The 20,184-nt window shown below is 39.8% G+C and overlaps 1 protein-coding gene across 1 annotated transcript in view; it reads left to right on the top strand.

The window, feature by feature from the left end:
• Window positions 1-20,184, top strand: part of nrg2b (neuregulin 2b) — a 64,201-nt gene that overhangs the window by 40,286 nt on the left and 3,731 nt on the right. Inside the window, exons 5-9 of the mRNA XM_039615509.1 lie at window positions 7,105-7,163; window positions 14,660-14,762; window positions 16,497-16,626; window positions 17,393-17,520; window positions 19,026-19,241. Coding sequence (XP_039471443.1) covers window positions 7,105-7,163; window positions 14,660-14,762; window positions 16,497-16,626; window positions 17,393-17,520; window positions 19,026-19,241 — 636 coding nt within the window. The remainder of the gene's footprint in view (window positions 1-7,104; window positions 7,164-14,659; window positions 14,763-16,496; window positions 16,627-17,392; window positions 17,521-19,025; window positions 19,242-20,184) is intronic.

Genomic DNA, 20,184 nt, shown 5'->3' with positions numbered 1-20,184 from the left:
AAACTTAAAAAAAAGTAATAACAAAACTCATCTAGTTGCATCATTAGCCATTAAAAATGTCTAAACAAATACAATTCTTTAAAGTAGTTGATGAAATATATGAAGGCTATGAGTAAAAAATAAATAAATAGCTTATAGGATGTAGCTGACAACTACAAGAGCTAGCCAGGAAGATAAACAGTTTTAAACAATTTTAGCTGGCAGTACTTCAGTTTAATTCAATTCCCTTTTATTTATACAGCGCCAAATTACAACAATAGTCACCTCAAGGCGCTTTATATTGTAAGGTAGACCCTACAATAATGCATACAGAGAAAAGCCCAACAATCTCACATGACCCCCAATGAGCAAGCACTTTGGCGACAGTGGGAAGGAAAAACTCCCTTTTAACAGGAAGAAACCTCCAGCAGAACCAGGCTCAGGGAGGGGCGGGGCCATCTGCCACGACTGGTTAGGGTGAGAGAAGGAAAACAGGATAAAAGACATGCTGTGGAAGAGAACCAGAGATTAATAATGATTCAATGATTCCTTACTGATCAGCATGCACCAGAGCAGAGCCAATTACCCTGACAATAAACCAGATATCCTACCTTTCATTAATCATTTCCTTGCTAACATGCTAAAGGAGTTATTAAAAGCTTGCTCCTCCTAACACATCATGGTCAAGTTGGTTATTAAGAGGAAACTTGTCTGTTACAATGATAAATCATAGAGAGCTTGTTTACTTTCTAGTGCTAGCTCTGTTTCCATACCATGTGCAGATGGGCACTGATCTCAGAGCAGTGAAAGCAAAGCCAGCAGCTGCCTCAGTTTCAGAGGTTTATCAACATTGCGCATGCGCAAAAAAAACCTTCCTGGTTTCTCAGCTTGCCCAGCTACAACCGTTGTTAATGGAACGTAGGCATTGCCAAACAGACTCCAGTAATTTGAAGTCAACTGAGTTTAGGCTGCTTCCAGAGGCAGGAGCAAACTGTGGCCACAAGAAATTTAAAAGATGAATGCAAACAGGCAAGAGGCTTCATGCAATACAGTAGATAAACAATTGAAATAGCTATCTTAAATTAAGATTAAAGTTAGAATAATTATCTAAAAGATATGGAAAGCAGATGAAAATGAAACATTAAGTATTGTTATATTATATAACAGTATAGATAAACAAGCACAATACTTATTAAAGCAGAATGGACACAGTTGAAATAGCTAGCTAAAAAGTTGGAAATATTTAGCTGAAAGTATTTCTAGCAGTTGAAATTGAAACATTTGTATCAAAGGTTGAAGTAGCTTGATAAAAAGTATAAATAAACAATTAAGATTTTAGCTAACAGTATGGCTAAACAAGCACAATTTAACCCAATGGATACACTGTTAAAAATAGTCCTTATATATACTGGAGAGCTGTTAAATGGAGTAGTAGCTGGTCATGCCAGCAGTTCAGATAATACAGTTTCTCGATAAACTCCTAAAAGCAGATATTGAAGTCGCCTAAGTTGACTTCATAATAACTGTTTTTCTGAACTAGAGGTTTTAGTCTTTCTGTTCTAAACTGGCATACATGTTGGGTCATTTTGTAGATGTGTAACAAACACTTCCTCTGACGGTGTGGCTAACAGATGGCGTGTATAGTCATGCATGGTCAGAAGCTTTGTTGTTATGCTTTCTGTACAATAGGATGTCTTGGCTAGAAATCCATCCTTAGATCCAGGGGTGTCTGTTTCAGATCTCCATTTTTTTGTCTCTTTGTTTTTACATTTCCATCTCTCTCTTTCTCTCACTCTCTTTTTCTCTCAATATTCCCCCTCCACTCGCTCTCTGCCTCTCATCTGATATACCTTTGGGTCATCGCTGAAGGATAAATCAGAATGTTTTTTTCATGGTGCTGACAAGCAGAAAACTTTGTTTGAGAGGGTTCATATAGACATTAGGAGTTGCGTATAGCAGTTTAGCGATGCAAAATGTGCAGGATTGCACAAGCGCGTGTGCATGATTGCACTGCATACAACACCCTGCATATTTAAAGAAGACACAGCAAGCTAGCAGCAAAGTAGCAGTAGACTAGCCAGCGTTTTCCAGAGAGTTACTGTAGCTTCTCAGCTTTGTCATCCTTTGTTGGCCTGTCTGTTAAGGCCATTGGATAACAGGATGTAAATAAGATTGCTGTCTGCAGACTGTCTGTGCTGCTTGTTCATTTCAGAGATATGTAGACCACCACCCGGCTTCAACAACAACACTCTTGAATCTGCACGACAGCTTCAAATCCACCCACTGCAAAACATAGCCAGGCAGCAAGCACTGTTAACATCTCTAAAATTCTTTTTGTGCCGACCACAGGAACCTGTAATCTCCTCTTCCCTGAAGGAGAAAGTAATGCTGTATTGCAAAATGGAGTCTGTAGGTTAAAGTGGAGGACAGCACATACAGAAAGGCACCCTGGCTTAAACAGAGTGTGGAGGTTAAATTGAAGATGAGCACAGGCAAACATTCCCCCACCAAGCTGTGGGCAAGTTAAACCTCGGTGTGCCTCTGGTTTTCTGTAAAGCTGCAGATCACTGCCCTGATTAATCTGAACTTGCTAAACTACAATCTGAATGCTGGCATAAAACAGTATGCCGTGTATTCACAGCTATAGGTGGAAAATGCAGAAATTCCCCTCATGAATCAGTAAAGATAATTTAATCTAAACTAATCTAATCTACAAATGCCATGAGGTCAGGCTTGTGAACGTTTTGCCCATAACTGCCTGTGGTTCTTCTGTTAAATTTGATGAGCCCTTTGAATAATGAATATAACCACATTCATTCAGACGGTTGGAACAAAAGGTGTGTTAGCTTTTTTCCCTTTCCTTTCCACTTGATCTGGGGGCTGAAAGAACAGTACAGAGTAGAAAAAAATGGGAATGCAAAGGGTAAAACGGGTGAAAAGAAATAGAAAAGAGATGATATAGAGTAAAAGCTTTGCCGGCATAGGGCTGCATCTGCACCCGGTGTCTCCCACCGCTCTCTCTCTCTCTGCTCTATTTATATCTCTCTGGGAAATTGCTGAGTGGGCTCTACTGAGGGTTTTTGCTGTAATTGATTCAAAATGCAAGTTGTCTCTTTAGTGGTGAGAAAGAGGAGAAAAGGATACCCAGTCAGTTATATGGACAGTGTGTGCATGAGGGGAAGACGAGGCTCCTCGCATTTCAAACTGGATAAATTGGTTGACCACTGTAATAAATACAGTGTGGTCATTACTGGGGCCTGGGTGAAATCGCCAGAGAGCTTCTTTCATCCTATAATAACTGTAATGGGGCCACACCCATGATATCATAAAACTGTGGTCAATTGTTATGATCCATCTACAGCATATGTGCACTGCAGCTGAATAAGATGTTCTATAACATGTCTATTTTTCATTTGACTGCAGTAAAAGCTGATCTACTATCAATTACAGCAATAAAGAGATTACATCAATTATTCCCAGCTGGGTAAAAGCCTCGGCACCCATTATAACACACAATTTAAGACATTTCTGGATTTGAAGCACTCTCTTACAGAGATTTTTTTTAATTTTCAGAGAGGCATTATTTAAAATTGAGGTCCTGTAGTGTTTTAGTGAGTGAATGAAGATTAATATAAGAATGTCAAAATCAACATTTAGCCTCCAAAATACCAATAATTGGCACACCATGCGTCAATTTTCTAGTTGCTGTGATGCAGCGAGGAGCTGCAGTTTCAGCGTTGTGAGTTTGATGGCTGATGCCAGAATATGAATCACGTTTAGCTCGTGGTATTGCTGACAGCTCGCCACCCATCCAGAAACAAAACACCACGTTCTGCAGCTGCATGTAAACTGTTGCTGTTATTTATGCCCAAGAAATACCAAAACCTATTCCACCCGTTTTCATGCTCACACACTGTGGAGGGCTGTCTCTCTCTGTCTGTGCACTCTTTCATTTTTTAGACTTGTGGAAAACGCTTTGGTTTTAAGCGCGTGCCATGATTGCAGGTCCTCGTTTCTTTATGATTTATTTATGGAGTACATATAAACATCGCATTACACAGAGCAGGGACACTGCATTTAATGGAAAATGCATGACTAACGACCAGCATGACTCAAACAGGGAGGCCTGCCTTTCCAGCCGCTGTAGAGACGCACCCAAAGAGAATTACTGTCCTGCAGCTAACCTTCGCCTTCATCTTTCAGCTCTTTATTTTGGTTTGGAGTCTAACCTTTGTGTTGGCTATGCATTGGTTATATACACTCATTAATACATTTGTAGCAGGAGCTGTTTTCAGTGAAATGGTTCGGATTAATAGCCAGCTGATGATGGCAAAACAGCCATATTTTACATATATATATATACACATATATATACATATATATATATATGTACTAGGGGTGCAACGATACACAAAATTCACGGTTCAGTTCGGTTCGATACTTTGGTGTCACGGTTCGATATTTTTTCAATACAAAAAAATGTTCATTCCTTTTTAATTTGTCATTTATTAAAATTATAAATATATATTTTAACTCAAAAGTACAGTTTTTAAATTTAATGTTGCTGAAACAACAAAATAATTAAAAAAATAAATCTATCTGATCGAGAAATCACTCATCTTTGGAAAAGAGAGTTTATTACAGAGAAATGGCTCTTTCCAAAATAAAAGCTATACTCTACCCTTCTTCTGGGGTATATTCTCAGCAGCATATTAAACATATCAGGTCCCCATAAGGAGAATCATGTGCTAACGGCTGTCTAAATGACTCGGGTAAAGTTTGTAGCATGCATGCTTGTTGTTTTTGTTTGCTTACACTTGTCTTTGCACTAGGATGATGTTGGCGTAAATGTACAGTTGTATTCGTTGTGTTCTCACTAGTGCTGTCAGCGTTAATCTCGTTAAGATGACGTTAACGCAGCAAATCTCCCTCAACGAGTTACCGCGGCTCGCCCAGTGCGTGGGGCTGGACGGCATCAACACATTAACGAGCTAACTGCGCTAACGCACTAGTTCCCACCAATGTAATTGAGCATTGCATGGCACATCCGACATACTGTTTTACTTTTGTCCATGACGCGCTTACCATCAGGGTCATGCTTCACATGAAAACCAAAATAGTTCCAAACGCCGGATCTGAATGAGGGTGGGGGAGGTAAAATTTCGGGTAACGTTGAGGCAGTTGCCATGTTGCAACGAGCTTAACTTCTGTCTCGCTAGCTTGTGCTGCACTCAGTGGATCTGCGCTCGACAGTGCAGCCTAGGCGGAGTAGTCGAACGCAGATCCACTGAGCTTTCAACACAGACAGCATCGTCAGAAGAAAAGTTGATAAAATAAATAAAAAATTTTGTATTGTTCGATACATATGCGTACCGAACCGAAAGCACTGTATCGAACGGTTCAATACCGATACATGTATTGTTGCACTCCTAACATATACATATATATATATATATATATATATATGTATATATACATGTATTAGTTATTCTGTAAAATAGTTAACTTGTTCTTAGGGATTAGCGGACATCATTGTGTCACATTTTATTGTGTTAGCTGGTTAGCTCAGCTAAGCTACCTGAGTGCAGTTATAATTTCTCTTCCCACAAGCTTAAATTTTTACTAGTGCTGTCAGCGTTAATCTCATTAAAATGACGTTAACGGCATAACCGTATTAATGCGGCAAATCTTCGTTAGCGATTTAGCACTGCACGGCGCTAATACGTTAGCGCCGTTAGCTTGTTAACGTGTTAGCACCTGACAGGACTAATTTTTTACATTTCCGTTGTTCGATATAAAAGGAAAACACTGAGTTAATCACTGTAAACAAGCTTTCCCTTGCTCGAAAGATCATCCGGCCAGCACTGAAATCAGCTGAATTCACCAAAAATAATTAAAAATAAAGTAAGTTGCCTCAAAGCAGTTTGTATTTCAAGGTAAAGATGAGACAAGGAAGAACTCTCTTTTAACAGGAAAAAAACCCGAGCAGAATCAAGATTAGGGAGGGTGCAGCCACCTGTGATGAACAGCTGAGGGTTGATGGGGAAGAAGAGACAACAAAAGGGCATAGAGACGAGGAGAAAACACACTATGGGGGAAAAGAAAAAATGTATTTAGTAGTGGCATTTAAATAGAAGTATGTAAACAAGGATGTTTTGCATAGTAATGACTGTATTTTTCTTGATTTTAACCAAGTAGCTAGACAGCTCTGCATCTGCTGCCTATGTATGCTCAGGGTACAGTCACTGTGTTTGCCCACACTTTACCAAAAAAACTAAAATGTAATTGACTAGAAAAACATGGCGGACCAAACATCAAAATGACCATGATCAGAGAGGCAAGGAGTAAAGTGAGGCACAAAATCACAGACGTTTATGTGGTAGCTCCTCCTCTGGGTAGAGCATTTATTGTAAAGAGCTCAGCATGATAAATGATAAAACGTGTTCCACTAACAGTGATTTCACAGATTAGCATCCAATTACATCATATCTTGTTTGTATGTGTAAAAACAGCCCAGAATTATATCTGCTGGCTAACATCTAGATCCTTCATTGGAGACCACTGTAAACTTACAGGGTTGGACACAATCAGGTTCATGACTGCTGTGTTTTGTTAATATGTTTGCATATTATATAATGGTTAATAAATTGTTTTAATACATTTCTCCAGTACAACGAGTGGGAGTCCATAAAGCAATTGTTCGTGTATGCATTTTGTGGGTGTTGTCTACACCTGTGTTTGTGTGTGAGAGGGGTTGGAGGCTAACGGCTGTGCGTTTGACCCCTCCTATCTCCTGCACCACCATCACACAACCCCCACGACTGTGATGATGTCTGAACTGTAGCAGTGATGTCATATTGATGGCGGTGATGTCACAGTATGCAGGTCATCTCTCTCTCTCTCTCTCTGTCTCTCTCTCTTTCTGTACTTGGTGGATTGTGATGTTTCTAATCCCTCATCTCTCTCCTCTCCTACGTCTCCCTCCTTCCCTTCCTCTCTCCCCCTCTTATCTATCTGTCCTTGTGTCTTCTTCCTCCTCTCTTTCCTCCTGTTTTATCCTCTCTCTTCCCGCTGTAACTTTAACCTTCCTTCCCCTCCCTCTGTGTCTCGTTTTCCCTCCATCAGGTGTCCCAATGACTATACGGGGGACCGCTGTCAAAACTCCGTCATGGCCAATTTCTACAGTATGTCCATTTGCTCTTGTCTGTCTCTTTCCCACTGAGATGCTGCATGCTACATTGGAGGGGTTGAATGGAGGAAGTGTATGCGTGTGTGTTTGCATACCTGCTAGTCTGTTTAATGTGAGTTATCGTATGTATGTGAACGTGTGTGTGATGTTTGCATGATTCTGTGTCCACCCTTTTCTCTCCCTGTCTCCCCTGGTTCCTCTGTGGTGCTCCTCTAGTAACCAGAAACAACCACTGTAGGAATATTTGCATCTATTTTTCATGCCAGCTCACCTGCTTGAAACTCTATTTAAAGTAAGCTGGATCTACAAAACAGTTCCAAAATAAACAACTTAAAAAGCATTATGCCTTGTCTTACATCTTAAAATTCTGCACATCAGTCATGTAAATTACACCCAAAAGTTCTCGTGCTGCAGCTTGATCCAGAGGCTTGCACCAAAAGAAACGGAGGAGACAGAGAATTAACATAATGAGCAACACAGGAGGTTGAAGTTATTTGCTTTCGTTGAATCGCTTTATCACTTTTCTTTGTAGATGATCCATTGGTGCCGCTTGTTTTGGAGCAGGAAAAAGAAAAGCCAGAACTGAGCAATCAAGGCAAAATTATGTGGATAGAATCTATTAGCAGAAAAATCTTTGATCGATTTTACATTTTGGAAAGTTGAGTCCTTGCAACATTGTTTTGAACAGCTGCCAGTTTTTGCTAACAGTGACAGTGTGCCCAAAATCCCAACAATTTGGCAAGTGAAAGGAAATAAGATTTAAAGTCTGAATGTTTCAACATTTTAAGTCTTCGGGTAATGAGGTTTGAAAGCACCATTCATCGTTATTCAACCGAGGGCCTGTCTCAGTGTGTATTGATCTGACTTTCTTCAAATGACATCTTAGAGGTTATTTCTTCTGATGGTTAAGAGGTTACGATATACTGTGTATATACTACCCAGCTGTTTTTACTACGAGCACCCATGGATCATCCGATAAAATATTTTTATGGCATATTGCTAAACGCTGCTTGAACTTTTCATGTAGGGTTTACTTCGAATACATTCAGAAATTGTCACCTAATTTTTGAATAAATTGAATATTTTAACATTTGGGAAATTTTCTTATTTGTTTTTCTGAACGGAGCTATAAGACTATTACCACTCGTGATACAGATACATTAAATATAAACCTATAACCAAGATAGCATTAACGTAGCTTAGCACAAAGACTGGAAACAAAGGGAAACAGCTTGCCTGGTCCTGTCCACAGGTACGAAAATGTTACTACCACCAAAGAGTAAAGTGTTATAGTAAATTAGATTGTTATATATTTACTGTGCAATTGTAAAAAATAAAGTAAAAAACTGAAAGTTGTGGGGTTTTTTAATTTTGATGCTAGTAGCAGTGAGTTACTGGAATATTGTTATTTACAGACAAACAGTAGAGCTAAGAGGTTAATGTTTTTACCTTTTAAATTATTTAGTGTTGAACAGAGCCAAGTAAGCTTTTTCTAAAATTTTCCAGTCTTTATACCAAGTTAGGCTAAAAGATTTTTGTATCAGTCCTCTTTGTAAATTGCCACTATGTCTTATATCCCCTCAGTTTTACCCTTTAAAAGACTTCCCTTTTACAGTCATGTGAAAAACAAAGTACTTTCTTTCTGAGATTTCATGTATCAGGACTTAATAAAAACTACATGGGTCTTAGCTGGTTCTAAAATTATTAACATACAACTACATATGTCATATTACACTATTCATTTATCAAAAAGCAAAATGCAGAAGCACTCTGTGAAAAGGAAGTGAAAAACTAAGTAATCATTTTTGCCTTTTTCAGCAGTTCGGTTGTAGTTTTGCTGCTGTGCTTGGATTCACTGTTACATGACCCAGTTTCTGCTTTAGCTGTCAGACAGATGGCCTCACATTTGACTCTAGGATACTTTGGTATAGAGAAGAGTTCACAGGTGACTCAATGAGTGCAAGGTGCCCACTTCCCGAGACTGCAAAACAAACCTAAATCCTCATCCCTCCACCACCGTGCCCGACGGTTGCTATGAGGTGTTTGTGCTGCTGTGCTGAGTTTTGACTTTGGTCTCGTTTGTCCAAAAGACAGGAGGCTTTCTCCTGGCAAATCACGAGACTTGTTCAGTTTTCTAATTGTACTGCAACAATTAACCTGCTAACTGAGGCCTTTAGAGTCTGAGATGTAGTTCTTGAGTTTTTTGCAGTTTCTCTGACCATTACATGGTCTGACCCTGGGGTGAATTAACTTTGATGTCCACTCCTGGGAAGATTGGCAGCTGTCTTGGATGTTTTTCAGTTGTGAATAATCTTTCTGACTCTAGAATGATGGACTTCGAATTGTTTGGAAATGAGCTTATAGCCCTTACCGTACTGATAGGCAGCAACAACTGCATCTTTAAGATCAGAGCTGATTGAGATTTTCCTCAATACCAGACCAGCAAACTGCCAAAATGTAGCTTTTATAGTGGCGCTCACACTTGCTGGTGATCAGTTTTTCAGGTGCATTTGATTAGCCGCAGCTCTGCTGCTTACCCTCCAAACTAATTCCTTCACTCCACACAGTGCTTCTGCATTTTGTCTTAGATTTTGTTAATTAAATAATAACACAGTCTAATATGCCACGTGTTGTTGTTCATCTGAGCTTATATTTATCTAATTCTAAAATCTAATAAGAACCAAATCACTGTTTTTCAATGACTGTAAGTCTAAATTTAGTTGAAGAATGAAAGGTGAAAGGTCGTATTTACATTACTTGATTTCCACATATTTTCACCAGCCTGCCCACTGAGTGATTATCTGCTTACTGCATTACCTTCAAGGCAAAAATCAAATTAAGTTATATTCATAGAGTACATGTACCGTACAAATTTATTAGAGCGCCAGCCAAGGTAAGTTTTTGCTTATCAGTGATGGTTAAGCACTTTGATCAAAGTTATATTTTTAATACTAAAATAGAAATACTGCTTTTATCTCTGAATTTTCAAATTTACCGTTAAAAAAATCGGAAAAAATATAAAACACATTAATATTTTTGGCTAAGATACCCACTTAGAGTAAGTTACCTACACTTCTGAACACACACAAAAAAATTTCTGACTTCTTCCAGCGTGCAGCCCCAAACACAAATTTAGTTTCTCATTTTCTTAATAAATAACAATATCATTTTTGGCTGTTTTTTCCTGTTTTCGTAAGAGGTGGTCTAATAAATTCAGTGTTTACTGACAGCAAGAAGGTTCTGGGTTAAATTCTGCATTTTCAGAGGAGTTCACTACAAATTCAGGCTGATGTGCAAACAGATGTCTTTTCAGCGACCTAAGAATACGGCTTTTCACCTTTCCCTTTTGAACCAAATATCAGCGTTGTTTAGACGTCTCTCAGGGTCGTCTTTTCAGTGTCTTTTCAAAGAGGTTTTTGCTGGGTGGGATGTAACTTGAGAAACTCCTGTTCCCCTGCTGTCATTTTTCATGTGTGACAACCAAGCGCACGCTCCGAATGTCTTCCTGGAGAGAACGCCTGCGACAGCACTGGTCTCCCTGTATTTAAACAGGACTGTGTCGTCCCCTTCTCTCCGATCGTTAGCATTTGTGCTCCAATCAGCAATCAAAACATATTAAAAACACGACCAGTTTCCACATAACCCAACCCGCTTGCACAGGAAGTCAAATATGTGGATTTCCCAAAATGTTGAACACTTGTTTAAATCAGAGTGATGAAAGAAATGTGTTTGGTCATTCTCCTGTGATTGCATGGGCAGTGATAGCGAAACACAGTCGGCCAATATTGGCACAGGCACATAATTAACAGGATGAGATCTCTGCTTAAAGAATGAACAGTTTTAAAGTTAACACCTGGCTTCTTTTGTACAGAAACAAACCAGCTCTTTCTTGTAGCTGTCCAAGCAATCACACCGAGATAAAACTTCTTGTTTCCAGGGTTTCTACAGTGTTGCTTCACGTTCATGTTTTGCTTTTGTTTCTGTTTGTCTATTGCTGAAGTTTCCATACTGAATAATGTCACATTTAAAGCAAGAACAGGTTTTATTGTATGTAACATGTGCTTATTTTTGACCCCACCATCAAGCCTTGTGTTCATGCCGAAGTCTGTCTGTGTTTTCTTTTGCACTGTGACGGTGAAGGAACACCCTCTGCTGTTTTAAATCGATTTGTGTCATTTTCTAGTGGTATTAACACACAGCGCTCAAGGTTAGAGAAGTTAAAAGTTAGGGTGGACTGTTCTGGCCAGTAATGCATGTGAGGCCAGAAATATTGGGAATGCTGAGATGATCTCTCTGTAAATCCTATGAGAGTCTCTAAGAGCTGTGAGCAGCGTTATACAGAAGGTATGCTGTAATCAGTACAAAGGCACACAGTTGCCATTAGGCGAATGAGTTACAGCACCCACCCCCATTTGCTGTGTCGGCCTCATCGACTGTACTGTGTTTTTATGTTGGAGAGTAACTCACTGCTTTTATCGTTTGTTTTCTTTACTTTTTTGTCTTGTTTTTTTGTCCCTTTTGATTTTGTTTCTGTCCAATGTTGTTTACTCCAGAAATGAGGTCTAGTAAATATAGCAGTAAGTGATGTGGCTTCTTGTCTTGCTGTCTTTGTCAGTCTTTCTCTGTCTCTGCATGCCTTTTTCTGCCTGCTGTTTCTCTTTCCTTCTGCTTTTGGTTCATTTTCTCCCTTCGTGTTTGATTTCTGCCTGTTTTTTGGTTTCGTTTGTTTGGGTTTTTCTTTTTTTGTTAAGTTTTTCCTGTCATTTCTGGGGGTCACAGAGCTGAGGCTGTCTGAGTTGTCTGTCTGTTACTGGACGGTACGCGTGTCAGTCACTCTATAATTAACCTATATCCTGGTTCAGCATATGCAGGACATGGAAATAATATATCTGCTCCAAAGTGGACATTACACCTGACCCTATGTGTCTCTTTCCTTTTACCACGACAACTTTCTGCGCTGGCAGAGCTTCTCAGAATTGAATTTATGGGTATGGAACATTATTATTCATTTTGCTGTGCTTAAAGGATGTGCCAAGATCCTCTCACAGTCACACATTATTGTGCCATCTTCTCTCTAAAACCAACAACTGGGTCTCTCACAACCTGTCCTTCTTTTTCTCCTGCCCACTAACTTGGTTTTAAGACACCTAACCTCCCGTCTTTGCATGCACTCTTCTTCTTTTGGTCTAACAACACTAGAGAAAGAGACAAATTCATTGGGAAGGGATACAATAATGAGAGAACATGGAGAGGTGCATTCAAACTCAGTGTAAGAGGCTCCTGATACGACTCCAAACTGTTTATCTGGACACCATATCAGAAAAGCAAAAAGCTGCCGTCTTTGATCCAAAAAAAAAAATCAGCGAATGTTTTGCATCATTGATAAATACAAGTAACTGGCTCGTCCCCCGGGCTTTGGCAGTGTGCATATTGGTTTCAGCAGCCCGTCGAACAAAAACATGCAAGCTGCGAGCGTTTTTGCAAAGCACTGCCAAAAGCCAGCAAAAAAAGCCTGACTACATAGTCTGTCCTCATTATTATGCCCTTGATTGACTCAGTGTCACAGTCAAGAGCTCGCCTGTCCTAAATCACGATCGCTGCTGGCCCCACTGTGCCAGCGAGCTTGCCTTCCCATTTCCTTTTGCCTTTCTGTATCAGTACCCTGTGACACACACACAATGCCGGGCCGAGGCTCTCGTAGGCTCGTCAATCCCTACAGAGGCCCTTTATTTAGAGACTCTCCTCACGCCCTCCCTCCCCCCTTTCCCTTCTTTTCAGCGGCGTGTCTAGAGTTTGTTTTGTTTTCTTTGGCAGGTTTAATGATAGGTTTCAGGCACCACTGAACGGCATTAGTTTTAATGTAAACTGAGAAGAAACTCATTTAAACAAACAAATATTTGTGTTGCAGAAGGTTTAGGTTGATGAAAACAAAAAGTTACTGTTAATTTGGCCGTAACTAACAATGCAGTGACCTTGATAATCCAGTTAGTTGATAAGGGGACAAAGTCAGGTCAGTCTTTGGTTCCCGCAGGCCTCTTTCTTCTCCTGGGCCTTTTTCCTGGACACACCCCTGCTCCCCTTGCAGCCTCTTTCCTCTCCCTCTGTGTATTTCCTTCTGCTTCCTCCTTTTTCACCACTTTGCTTTTCCTGCTTTTATTCCCTCTCTCTTCCCTCTCACGTTCCGTTTATTTGTTGCACTGTGTTTTGTGCTTTTCGTTCTGACACAGAGTGTTACGCCGCAGCAGCCCCCAGAATCTGAATCTGAATTGGATACCCTACAGCATTTATACGCCATCACCATAAATGTGTTATGAACTAAATAAAGTTTAATGTGATCCACGGGAGCTTCCACGCCTGTCCTGTTGAGTCAGTTTAAAACGAACTCTGGTTAGTTTCTAATTTAAGGCTTTATTTCATACAGTAATGATGCTCATTTTGTAAATTATAGTCCCATTTAGAGTAAGTAAGTAAGTAAGAGCCTGCCTGGCGACTGATAGGTTGTCACTTTGTTTTTCAGTCAGCCTTGTCTTTCACTCATCTCTTCAGGTTGCAGAAAAACAAAATCAGTGTGTAACAGTGCGTGATATCGCTACGTCCATCTTTTATATACAGTCTTCAAGTCATAGCTATGATGTAAAAATGATGTCACCAACATACAAGGACTCCTGCAGGAGATTTGCACGTTAAAGAAACAGTATAGTCGTTCACAGTTTTTTTCCAAGAATATAAGCTATTGTAAAATTGTAAAATAACAAAATAAACACCATAACACCATGGGTGCTATTTAAACCTTTTTCTTTGATGAAAATTTTTAGCTTTTTAGCTTCAACTTAAGGTTAAGGTGGTAAATTGTGACATCACTGTTAGGCTGTAATAGGCCACACCACCAGGGGGCAGCAAAACAGTGGTGGTCAACTTGTTTTAATTCAAAAAATCCTCCTGTGTTTGTGATGCTGATGGCGAGCTATGTGAATACCAAACTTTCATCTGGTTCTCGGGCCGCTGTGGTGTTAACCCTGATTTTTTTTTTCCCCCCATCTCGACAACTTGTCTCGTGTGACTCCATCCATACAGGCATGGCATCAGATCTTTTCCAGTGCAATCTGTGGCATTACATCACCATGGCCATTACAAACTTGTTTAAGACAGCAGGAAGTTTGTGCCAGGTTGTAGGTTTACATCTCAGCTTTTCCTCATGATAGTTGTGAGACTGTATAATTACTCCTCTACGTTGTGGTAGTACTGTGTGACTGCAAGAACATTAAAAGTCCAAGGCATGTGATTTGATAGAACAGAGACAGCACAGGGGACACGATGACAGCAGATGATAGTGAGGACAACAGTTTCTTTAGTTGCCATCGATGGGATAGTGCTCATGCTGTGTGTGTGTGTGTGTGTGTGTGTGTGTGTGTGTCTGCGCGTGTGTATTTTTGGTATGGTAAAATGTGCGTGTGAATGTGTGTGTATGTGTGTGCATATTTGCATCCACAGAGGCTGAGGAGCTCTACCAGAGGCGGGTGCTGACGATCACAGGCATCTGTGTGGCGTTGTTAGTGGTTGGCATCGTTTGTGTGGTGGCCTACTGCAAAACAAAGTATGTCTTTGAAGCAAAAAGAAACGATTCCACCGTATACAAAAGACTCAAAACCTTTCAATTAACTCTTAAGTTAAAAGCAAAAGTGTCATTACAAAGACCTAAAAGTACTCTATTACAATCAGAAGCCTTATATTGCATGCATGTTAAGTAACTTTGACTAAAAGCGTTTGTTCTGCAGAAATTGTCCTCTGGAACTGAAATATTATTAATTATGACATTATTAGAGTGCTCTATTTAAAGAAAAAAAAGAAGCTGCATCTTTATTTGTGAAAAATTTGTACTGTGCAAAAATCTCGAACCACTGTATTCTGCTAGGAAAAATAAGTGCTGCGATTTTCTAAAACATTTGCAAACATAAATGTAAATGCAGTGCATAAGACAAAAAGAAATCCGAATGCACTTAAAAGTCAATATTTGATATTACCACGTTACTTTAATTAGTCTTCAGGAATAGTTCTCCAAGCTTCTTGAAGGACATTCAAAGCTCTTCTTTGGATGTTTCTTACTTTTGCTACATTCTCAGTCAAGATTGTCCCACACTGCTTCAAAAAAGTTGAGGTCTGGGCTCTGGGGAGGCCAATCCATGCCTGACAGTGTTTCATTGTGTGTTTTTTATCCACTATGCTTTTACTATACTAGCAGTGTATTCGGGATCATTATCATGTGGAAAAATGAAGCCATTGCTAATCAGATGATTTCCAGATGGTATTGCATAATGGATGAAAATCTGACACTAATTTCCAGCAGTTATGACATGATTCCCAACACCACCGACTGAAATGCGGCCCTCCACCGTGTTTTACAGATGACTCTAGACACTCACTGTTGTCCCGCTCTACTGACCTCTTCCATATATGATACATTTGACAATCATTTGAACCAAAAGTTTCAAGTTTGGATTCATGATTCCATCAGACCTGTTGCCACTGATCTTCAGTCCAGTTCTTGTGTAATTTTCGGACCTCAGCCGTTTTGCCCTTTTTTCTTTCCTTAATGGCTTCTTGACAGCAAGTCTTCCACTAAGACCGTTTCTGAATGGTGAAGGGCCTGTTTCTTAAGGGCGTGACTTTCACATACTGTTCATACTATAGATGTTGTTTTAGGCTTGATATTTTGTGTTTTGCCCTTTATTTGTCTAGTTTCCTCAAATTTTTCATGGACACTTTTTTTTTTAGCAAACAGATGTATTGAAATTAAGTTTTTGGTGAAAAACATTATTTTAAATTGGTCAGACTTGATCTTTTGCATAGATTCAACTAAAGAAATAGGAACATGATTTTGTTTTGTGACAAGTTAGTTTTTTGCTAAGTTCTCTGTTATGCGTAAACAAAATTAAATGAAAAAGCAGCCAATGTCTGAAGAAAAACTTTGAAAAACCACGAGAAAGCTTGGAGAACATTTGCTCAAATCTATTTTTTTTAAATGACTAAACTACTTAGACTTTTGCACAGTACCATACTTGAACATTGTCATTTAAATAACATGATTGGAGGAAGGCATCTTGAAACTGCTAGCATCTTATAGACCTAAAAAAAAGTTTTAGTGCAGGCATCTTACACTGACCGTTAGAACAATAGTAATATATAAACATACATAATTCACATTTTGCTAGTTAAATGCTATTTACTCATGTTCTACCACGTCCCCTCGCATATTTTGAACTTCAGTAGTAAGAGAGGATATCGGTTTGGTAGATCTCTTATTGTTCCTTCATCATCACCACCCGTCCAGGAAGCAGAGGAAGAAGATGCAGAGTCACCTACACCAAAACCAGAATCAGTGTGTGGAGCAGCCAAACCGCATGTTGGCTAATGGGCCAAATCATCCTGGCCCTGGTCCTGAGGAGATCCCCATGGTTGACGTGAGTCCAAACAATAATAACACTCAGCTGAGTGGAGCCCTAATTTTAGTTCGTTTTTGTAAATCATCATTATTTTCAGAGAAGCTGTTTAAGCTTAAGTTGAAACCAGTGTTTGCAACTGTAACAAATTGATTTCATTTGACTTTCTGCTGTGCGATTCAACAGCAATTAATTTACAAGCATAGCTACTGATCTGATATAGCATAAAAATCCACTATATCAAAGCCCCACAGCATTTATTAAAATAAAACCAGACATATCAGTGCTTTTAATTAAATATACCCATCCCAGAAATAGGATTTGGGTGTCAAGATGTCCAGAAAGCCCTCACATATTCATTAATGCTAATGACCGACCGAAGAGGAAAAAGACAGGAGGACTGGATGTTCAGAAACCAACAGAGACTCAGCTGGTTCATGTTCCTGCTGGAGTTTTTTTTAGTTTTGTGACTTCGATTTAAATCTTGAGTTAAGGTCTGCCTTCAGCAAAGTGTTTGTGTGAATAAAATGATGATTCACTGACTACATGGGGAAATTTTGGTGTCACGCAGCTAGCTACATGTTAAAGAGAGGGCAGAAACACCTACCATCCTGGTGGAGATACAATAGGCATGAGTCAGCATAAACGTAAAGCTGAAAACTGTGAAGAGGAAAGAGCAGAACGCCCTGATGTAGTTACATTTAAAATTCTCTGTCCATATGTTTGTTTTTGTTTTTATTTGAAGGTAACAAAGTAATCAAACGCCTTTGATGTTTTATTTTTTCAGTACATCTCCAAGAGCGTCCCTACGACCGAGTGCGTGATCAGCCACGGAGCAGAGGGTGCAGGCAACTATGCAGGCAGTCGAATGTCGACCCGCTCCCACCACTCTACCACTGCCTCACATGCCTCCAGGTATATCCACACACTGCAGTCAGGATGCACACATAATCCAAGCAAAAGAATAGTTCTGTGCTAATCCTTAGTCTTTGTCCAGTTGGAGCACATCTTATCTTTGAGCTGTTGCAGATATTCTTGTAAACACCAAAAAGATAAAGGTGGGCAGCATACTAAAACAATGTTCACACAATTCGACCCTCAGTCAAAATAATCTTATTGTTATTGGTCTGTGACTATTACATCTGGGAAATCCACTGGGGGCTGTCGTACGTACTTTACAGTGCATAACAAATTTAATAGAACACCATCGAGTGTAAGGTTTATGCCACAATTGTGCTAATTTAACATTATTGGTTAATTACCAGAATCATTTTTTCTGTAATGGTTGATCCACCAGTTTGTGCAAGCTCTTTAATCGACGTGATCACTTTAATGCTAAAATAGAATTATTGTTGTTATCCATGAATTTCAAGATTGACTGTTTTACAGTAAATGAGCAGACGCACATTTTATTTTTAAGATTAAGATGCCAAATTACAGATATATGCAATTGTTCCTACTTAACAGAAAAATGAGTTTTAGTGGTTGAATGTCACGTTTGATTTATTTTCTGATTTAAGTGTCAAAATTTGGGTATAAAAATTTATTTTTTCACAGTTTTTTGACAGATTTCACAAATATTTGTGTTTCCTTTTTTTATGATAAAATTGTTAAGCTCTGTAAGGAACTGCAGGATGTTGTCCAAGAGTGCACGTACCAAGTACTTGCAAATACAGTATAATTTGTTTCCCCTGTCCTTTAAAATACTCCAAAGGTACTCATTACTTATGCAGATATTGAAAGGTTTTACTTCTTTATTACCTCGTATCCACAGTACCAACAGGACCTGATAAGTATTTTATTTGCAATGTTTTCCGAGGACTTGCAGAAATCACGGTCTGTGATGTATAGTTAATATGGTCAGTTTCACTTCAAATTTTACTTTTAAAGTAAATAATTTCCTGAATATAATACAGGTATATAAATTACAATATAAACTGTCTGTGTGACCTTATATTACTAGAGCTAACTAAGCAAATTCCAGCTAAAACAGAAAAGATTCTCCATAGTTGCAGATTGATTAGTCACTTCACCACCAGAGGGCAGAGTAATAACTCGTTAACTGAGCTCTAACTGCAACCACAGCCACTGGGCACACCCCGCGCCCCTTATCTGTGGTACTGGCTGCTGCTTTGGCCTAGCTTTGCATGCCTGCTAGATCACTGTAAAAACATCCACTCCATCTGCAATGAATAGCTTTCAGTACACAGCAGGCACACATCCGCACAACAAAGTACGTCAGCTACACGGGGTAGCTTCAACCACCTTGAACACAACACAAACGAGTCCTGATGCTCTTTTTTCATGCTTAACACAGGTGACTGTTGAATGTCAGTGGGACCAGCAGTACTAACTTCAGTCTCCCTTTGTATCCCCCTTCCTCCCCGCTGCTGTCATAACCTTCTAAACTCGTCCTGCAGACACGAGGAGCACACGTGGAGCATGGAGCGAACAGAGAGTATGAACTCAGACTGCCAGTCAGGTGGGCTCTCCAGCTCTGTGGGAACCAGTAAGTGCAGCAGCCCAGCATGCATGGCGAGGAGGGCCGCCCACTGGGGGTGTACGGATGCGTCGGGACCGGGAATGCAGTACGGGGACTCCTACGATTCTTTAAGAGACTCACCTCACAGTGACAGGTAGAGGAAGTGGAAATGCTGGGCACTGTGGTTTGGAGGGAGAAGGAACTTGCTCAGTGGCTCTTAAACACTTTTGCTTGGCTGTGCTTCTTGTTACAGCCCTTTACTCTCTGGTGACACCAAGTGGCAATTAATTGCTAGGACTTTCTTTTGTTAGTCTTTTTAAGAAGTATGTCACCCAGACACTGTTAATAGACTCTGTGCACCTTAGCATATGCTACTTCCGGTGGGGAAACTCCTGTAGGGTGCTTCGTTTCCGGTGTGATATTCGCTCCTTGTTTACTGCCGGTTTTTCCAAAACAAGTCAACCAAATGGATGAATCAAGTGGCGATTTACATTTCTTGAGATGTCTTGGGCATTTACAGAATATATATGTAGATGCTGTTCATAGACCTGTCGACATTTTTCCCCCGCGCCTCAGAGAAAAACATGGAAAGGATTCAAATTCTATATTTCTCAGTATTTGTAAACAGCGGTCCCTCGTTTTTCGCGGGTGTTATGTTCTAAAAATAACCAGCGATAGGTGAAATCAAGTAGCCAATTTTATTTTTTGACGATGCAAAACGTTTCGTCGACATTGTCGTGTTTGTTGGGGAAAAAACGTACAAACATACAGTACTGCACTTCAGAGTCACACTGCTAGCGATCGATGCAGCGATTCTGTACTGTACAGGAGGGACGGCACGGAGGAGATCGATAATGGGCTGCAGCCGATCAGGACGCAGGACACAATGTGATGTAAAAAAAACAAAAGCATGCAAACTTGCACTAAAAAATCTGCGAAACAGCGAGGTGAAAGGTGAACCGCGTTATAGCGAGGGACCACTGTAATTTTGAAGATAAGTCACAACATACCCTTCGTAAATACTAATGTATAGAAACCCTTATCAGCAATCATTCATTTTTTGTGTGGCTTTTTTTCACGGTTTGTTAACATGCTGT

This window comes from Oreochromis aureus, linkage group 2 (genome assembly GCF_013358895.1).
Source record: "Oreochromis aureus strain Israel breed Guangdong linkage group 2, ZZ_aureus, whole genome shotgun sequence".
Classification (NCBI taxonomy): domain Eukaryota; kingdom Metazoa; phylum Chordata; class Actinopteri; order Cichliformes; family Cichlidae; genus Oreochromis; species Oreochromis aureus.
The sequence above is the reverse complement of the archived record's forward strand: the minus strand, read 5'-3'. Positions and strand labels throughout refer to the sequence as shown.